Source organism: Salmo trutta, chromosome 12 (genome assembly GCF_901001165.1).
Source record: "Salmo trutta chromosome 12, fSalTru1.1, whole genome shotgun sequence".
In the NCBI taxonomy this organism is placed as follows: Eukaryota; Metazoa; Chordata; class Actinopteri; order Salmoniformes; family Salmonidae; genus Salmo; species Salmo trutta.
The window spans coordinates 86,207,214-86,214,193 of record NC_042968.1 but is presented as its reverse complement, the minus strand read 5'-3'; the positions used below and the strand labels follow the sequence as shown (position 1 = coordinate 86,214,193).

Below are 6,980 nucleotides of genomic sequence, written 5' to 3'. Positions count from 1 at the left end.
TCATTTTTGTTCAATGATCTACACAAAATGCTCTCATGTCAAAGTGATAGAAAAATTCCAACATTTATAACAAATTAATTTTTAAAAAAAACATAATATATCTTCATTAGATAAGTATTGACCCCCGAGGCAATACATCTTAGAAACCGCTTTGGCAGCGATTACAACTGTGAGATTATTTTGGGGTGAGTCTATAAGATCTTTGCACACCTGAATTGTACAATATTTGCCCATTATTATTTTTTTAATTCTTCAAGCGCTGTCAAGTTGGTTGTTGATCATTGCCATTTCCAAGTCTTGCCATAGATGTTCAAGCCGATTTAAGTCAAAACTGTAACTAGGCCACTCAGAAACATTCAATGTCGTCTTGGTAAGCAACTCCAGTGTAGATTTTTTGTGTCAGTGTCCGTCTTTGCGAGGCATTGAAAAACCTCCCTGGTCTTTGTGGTTGAATCTATGCTTGACATTCAATACTCCAAAGTGGGTCGCGGACCTGCTAATGGTGGGTCGCGACGTGCAGTGTAAATGTAGAATTATTTCATGAATTACTGGAATTGATTTGGCCAAGTGCAACTGCGGTCTCTGTTCAGGGTGCTATCTGCTTAGGAGCGGTCTCTGCTCAGTTTGGCAGCTGTGCGAGAGGGAGATGCCTGTGTACTTTGCGGTTAACCGCATCTTTTTTATGCAGTTTTCATGAAGACCACTCTAAGACACACGCTGCAGCGCTGTGGTTCAGCAGCAGATGATGCGCTGTGAGCCACTGACTTGTCATTCCCACTCGCCATGACTCACCGCTGTCGTCAAATGGACTCATGCTAGCCACAAGTTCTGACTGAGCTCTACTGTCATGAAACGCATATTCACCGATCAGTTTCTCTCTCTTTCATACTAACTTTGAGAAATAACAAGGTGCGCTCACAATGTCTTTTGTGCGGGGATGTGCTAGGTAATGATTCAATCAAAATCAACAAATGAATATAACGACACGTCCTGACCAAACATCTACAGCATAACGGTAAACCCAGGGAGTTCTTTCAGAACAGGGCAGAATGCTTCTGGAAACAGGGCTTCAGGAAACAGTGGAAAAGTAGGTCAGCTAGCAAGGCATTGTTGTCATTTTATAACAGGTGATGGTAAGCAGAAATAAGGGAGGACTATCTCTCATAGTATATGTGAGTTTCTCTTTCAAACAATCCCCTGGCCTTCGACACTGCTAATACCTAACATTAGCTAAGCTAGCTAGCTTCTGTCATCAAGGCAACGGGTGGCTACTTTGAAGAATCTCAAATATTAAATATATTTTATTTGTTTAACACTTTTTTGGTTACTACATGATCCCATGTGTTATTTAGTAGTTGTTATGTCTTCACTATTATTCTACAATGTAAAAAATAGTAAAATAAAGAAAAACCCTTGAATGAGTAGGTGTGTCCAAACTTGACTGGTACTGTATAATTATGACATTGAATGTCAACACTGACCTTAATTTATATAAATATCATAATATTTATGCAAAATAAATAAAACAAAAATTGTACCTTCTTAAATGTGTCATTTTGTGTGTCTACACTTAATACAATCAGACAAATGCTCAGTTATGTTGGAAAGCAGTTTATTGATAATGTTGTTCATCACGACTCATCATTACAATCATTATTCGTTTCCTTAACATAATCTATATCAGATTTAGGTTTTGATCAAAGACAAAGTGCATTTTATTACTTCTGATCTAACCTGACCTAGTCTGATCTAACCTGACCTAGTCTGATCTAACCTGACCTAGTCTGTTCTAACCTGACCTAGCCTGATCTATCCTGAAATAGTCTGATCTATCCTGAAATAGTCTGATCTATCCTGACATAGTCTGTTCTAACCTGACCTAGTCTGTTCTAACCTGACCTAGTCTGATCTAACCTAACATGAGTCTGATCTAACCTGAGTCTTATCTAGCATGAGTCTGACCTAGTCTGATCTAACCTGATTCTGATCTAACCTGACCTAGTCTGATCGGACCTGAGTCTGATCTGACCTAGTCTGATCTAACTTGACCTATTCTGATCTAACCTAACCTGAGTCTGATCTAACCTGAGTCTGATCTAACCTGACCTAGTCTGATCCCCGTCACATATACTGTACAGTCATATACTGTATCTCAGGGGTACCGTCTCACTTTACCCTGCATGATTTTGCAGGGATTCAGTCATATAACAGTGTATCTATCTGTGTACTCTATGTTTAAAACGCTCTGATTAGGCTGGTGAATAAAGAGCTGTCCAGCAGATACAAGTCTCTCATTGCTTGACATTATTTTTTTTACAATCAATTAAGAAACATGTTAAAACATCACTCAGAACTATTTCTCTATCTGTCCTCCACAAACAGCCATGATGGAACACTTTGCCTCTCTGATGCTGCAAACCCCATGTCTGGGGTGATGGAGGAGGCTGCATCCAAAATGGAATCCTATTTCCTATATAGTGCGCTACTTTTGACCAGGACCCATAGGGCTCAGTTTAAAAGTAGTGCACTATATTGGGTATAGGGTCCCATTTGGGAGGCAGTCACTGCACCTGTCCTGTGAATTTCACCATACAGTCACTACACAGTTAATCTACAGGCCTCACCTAATACATCTCCACACAAGAAAATCATCTAGGTGGGAGCAATGTGGACTAAATCATCCCAGACTTAGGCATGTCTTTAGGGGAGTGAGGAGAGAATGTGTTATCCTCTCTCTCCTCCCTTCCTCCCCTTATCCATTCCTCCCCTCATCCATCCAGGACAAGGCCAGCATTTGATATCCTCTCTTCTCTCTTTTGGCATCCATAACTAATGTCCTCCTCAGCACCTGTACGTGCTGCAGAGCATCCCCCCTCCGATCATGAGCAGTGCTCCAGACACCCACCCCACGTAGATGGACGCCCCCAGCTCCCCTCTCCTCTCCTGGGTGGCCAGAGGGTTGTAGAAGCCCTGGATGATGGTGTGAGCGGACCAGCTGACAGGGATAACACACAACACCCCCGCTGCCATGAACACCGCGCCTGCCGCAATGCCAACCTTCGACTTGGCCAGCCAGTCATCATGGAGGAAGTTGGTGCAGCGTGCCCCAACTACAGTCAGCCCGATGGCGAGCACACTGACCCCAATGGAGACGCAGATGAGAGCCCTGGAAGCCTGCAGGTTCTGGGGTAAGGCCAGGAGGGAATCGTAGGCTTTACACTGCATGTGGCCCGTGCTCTGGATCACACAGTTCATCCATAACCCTTCCCAGAACACCTGGGCAGTGACAATGTTGGCTCCGACAAAGGCTGTTACCTTCCACATGGGCAGGGCACAGATCACGATGGTCCCCATGAACCCGATGAAGGCCAGGACAAAGGCAAGGATCTGTCGGCTCATTGTTCCACCCCGGAATAGTTGAAAGTGTCCAATAGGGGGTTCTGGAAGTATTCTAATGGTTAAGTTGTCGTTAGCTTGTTGGATCTGATGTGGGGTTGACTTTGCATAGTTTGTATTTCCTACACTACAAAATGAGACTGGTCTTGGAAAATGGCCTGATAGTTCAGATGCGGACAAATCAAATTCTCCATTCTATCTATAAATGTCCATGAATCCAAACGTTGCAGCTAATCCAAGGCAGCTGTGAGAGCAGAGCAGACCATTGTATCCCCTTTGTCCTCTTTGAAACTAACAATGATTACAAGTCCACAGCTTGCAACTAAGCCAAGGCAGCCGTGAGAGGGGAGCAGTGTTTGTCGAATGAGAGCATATTTCCTTGTGTCAGTAACACTGGAGGTATTGTGAAAGGAAATAGAACAGGGAGGGGATTGAGCAAGTTTGTGGCTCAGGTTACTGGCTTGTCCTGATTCCCCATGCAGTATGGGAATGTGTGAGGGTGGACAGTGGTTACCATGGAAATACACTGAACAAAAATATAAATGCAACATGTAAAATGTTGGTCTCATGTTTCATGAGTTGAAATAAAAGATCCCAGAAATGTTCCATATGCACAAAAAGCTTATTTCTCTAAAATGTTGTGCAGAAATTAGTTTACATCCCTGCTAGTGAGCCTTTCAACTTTGTCAAGATAATCCATCTACCTGACAGGTGTGGCATATCAAAGAGCTGATTAAACAGCATGATCATTACACAGGTGCACCTTCTGCTTGAGACAATAAAAGGCCACTAAAATGTGCAGTTTGGTCACAAAATGCCACAGATGTCTCAAGTTTTGAGGGAGCGTGCAATTGGCATGCTGACTGCAGGAATGTCCACCAGAGCTGTTAGCAGGGAATTGAATGGTAATTTCTCTACCATAAGGCAACTCCAACATTGTTCTAGAGAATTTGTCAGTACATCCAGCTGGCCTCAACTGCACAACACATATGGCGTTGTGTAGGTGAGCGGTTTGCTGATGTCAACGTTGTGAACAGAGTGCCTCGTGGTGGTGGGGTTATGGGTAGGTATAAGCTACAGACAACGAACACAATTTAATTTTATTGATGGCAATTTGAGTGCACAGAGATATCGTGACGGGATCCTGAGACCCATTGTCGTGCCGTTCATCTGCCGCCATCACCTCATGTTTCAGCATAATGTACAGCCCCATGTCACCAGGATCTGTACACAATTCCTGGAAGCTGAAAATGTCCCAAATCTTCCATACTCACATTACCCATTGAACATGTTTGGGATGCTCATAATTGACGTGTAGGGACAGCATTCCAGTTCTCTAAAATATCCAGCAACTATGCACAGCCTGATCAACTTTATGCAAAGGACATGGTCACACCAGATACTGACTGGTTTTCTGATCCACGCCCCTACCTTTAAGGTATGGGACCAGATGCATATCTGTATTCCCAATCCATAGACTAGGGCCTAATTCATTTTTCCAATTGACGTTCCTTACGGACTAACTTTTTGTTTTACCTTTGACTCAATTTATTTTGTTCACTGGTGTTCTAGCCTATTGAAGTTCCTGATGGAAGAATTTTCAGCCATCGGTTCTGTATACACCGCAAATAACTCCCCATGGAGAATCATTAAAATAATTGACTTAAATAGTTTTGCGTCAGGGGAATATGAAGGGGGTACTTATAGAGTCGTGCTCAAAACATGTACAATTGGGTAACCTGTACATTTAGGACATGGAATTGGGGGAAGAATTTAAGGCCGCCATTAAATGCAACCCTGGAGCAATGTGTTAATTGCCTTGCTCAAGGGCAGATTAGTATATTCTAGCCCAATATTGGAATTGACCTTCAAGAGATCGTGAAGACTCCGTTTTAAACCCTCTTCTATACCATAGCCTGCTTGAAACAAAACATGAATAAACGAAAGAATAAAGTACAATAATTTATTAAAGCAATAAATCGTTAAAACATTTCATGAAGAAAATAAAATTCGAAGCCCCACTCGTATTTCCAGGTACATTGCAGTTAAGCGAAGAGATTCATTCATGCATCATTTCTACTACATTAGTCTCATTTAAGACAACAGGTCAACTTCAGGGTTCATCTTCTCAGACGTAGGCCGCTCCACTGGCGGCAGAGCGCGGGGCGGAATATTTGGCAGAGTACCCACCCTCCTTGCGCTGGGGGCACTGGCAGCAGAGAAGTGCGCCCCCGATGAGCATCAGGCCAGCAGAGCCCCATCCGATGAACAGCGACGCGCCCAGCTCTCTCCTCTGCGCGTCAGTTAGAAGCGGGTTGTAGAAGTCCCTGATGACGGTGTTGGCGGACCAAGACACCGGGATCAGGCAGAGGATGCCGGCGACTTGGAAGAACACGCCGGATGCGATGGCCACCTTGGACTTGGCCGCCTCGTCGTCGATGCAGTTTGTGCACTTCCCCCCAGCCATGGAGAGCAGGATGCCGATCACGGCCACGAGGATGGAGATGACGACCAGAGCCCTGGCGGCCTGGAGGTCCTGAGGTAAGGCCAGCATGGAGTCGTAGACCTTACACTGCATCTGGCCCGTGCTCTGGATCACACAGTTCATCCACAGGCCCTCCCAGAAGATCTGCGCGGTTACGATGTTATTGCCGACGAAAGCAGTCACCTTCCACATGGGGAGCGCGCAGATTATGATGTCACCGATCCAACCGATGACAGCCAGGGAAATGCCCAGAATCTGGAGACCGGCGGAGGCCATTGCGTTCTATCTGCTTCTATCTACTCAAACTCGCGTAAACCGGGCAGGACTAGTGTTTGGCTGTGGGAATGCTAGCTGTTCTGGTTAGGATACAGACTCCAACCTTTATACCCACCTACCAGGGTATGACTACTAATTGGGACGATTGAAAGCACCTGTTTGTTGGCCGATACACACCCACCGAACTAATAAACGTGCCCAATCTACCCACATGTCATGCTGCGTTCAAACGCTAGTCGGCCTAGGAAACTCAGAAATGTCCGAAATTGTTGTAGCTGTACACGTGCCGCGTTAATCCAGTTAGCACACGTGTCAAACTCATTCCACGGAGGGCAGAGTGTCTTTTTTTATTTATTTTTTTGTTATTTCATCTTTATTTAACCAGATAGGCAAGTTGAGGACAAGTTCTCATTTTACAATTGCGACCTGGCAAAATTGATTGATGAATTAAGGTAACTAATTAGTAAGTAACTCCCCTCACCTGGTTGTCTAGGTCTTAATTGAAAGGGAAAAACAAAAACCTGCAGACACTCGGCCCTCCGTGGAATGAGTTTGACACCCCTGAGCTAACAAGTCAGAAATGTCCGAGTTTCCTAGTTCCGACTAGCACTTGAATGAGGCATCGTTCCCGCCACCATGTGCTGAACATAGCCTACGCAATTTACTGCCATTGATACCAGCTGTCAGTCTATTAGTCCCAGTCAGTTCATGTGCAGCATGTTAACTATACGCAGTTGTGTCCACTGATCTCCAAATAACCCGAATGGCTAAGCTTTCTGTGCGTAAAACCTGTGCGTCAGTTTGGAGAGTATTGAAGGTTCGC

General features: G+C 44.5%; 2 protein-coding genes across 2 annotated transcripts; both read right to left on the bottom strand.

Annotated features, from left to right (window-relative positions):
- Window positions 1-1,595: 1,595 nt before the first annotated feature.
- On the bottom strand, window positions 1,596-3,784 carry LOC115204564 (claudin-like protein ZF-A89). Its single transcript, XM_029770225.1, has one exon. It carries the CDS (start codon window positions 3,397-3,399, stop codon window positions 2,842-2,844), a length of 558 nt encoding a protein of 185 aa, XP_029626085.1. The 5' UTR covers window positions 3,400-3,784; the 3' UTR covers window positions 1,596-2,841.
- A 1,561-nt stretch (window positions 3,785-5,345) lies between these two features.
- LOC115204563 (claudin-like protein ZF-A89) lies at window positions 5,346-6,247 on the bottom strand. Its single transcript, XM_029770224.1, has one exon. It carries the CDS (start codon window positions 6,155-6,157, stop codon window positions 5,525-5,527), a length of 633 nt encoding a protein of 210 aa, XP_029626084.1. The 5' UTR covers window positions 6,158-6,247; the 3' UTR covers window positions 5,346-5,524.
- Window positions 6,248-6,980: the final 733 nt, after the last annotated feature.

Excerpts from the sequence above, each read along its gene's own strand:
- LOC115204564 (XM_029770225.1), bottom strand. The coding sequence starts at position 3,399 with ATGAGCCGACAGATCCTTGCCTTTGTCCTGGCCTTCATCGGGTTCATG.
- LOC115204563 (XM_029770224.1), bottom strand. The coding sequence starts at position 6,157 with ATGGCCTCCGCCGGTCTCCAGATTCTGGGCATTTCCCTGGCTGTCATC.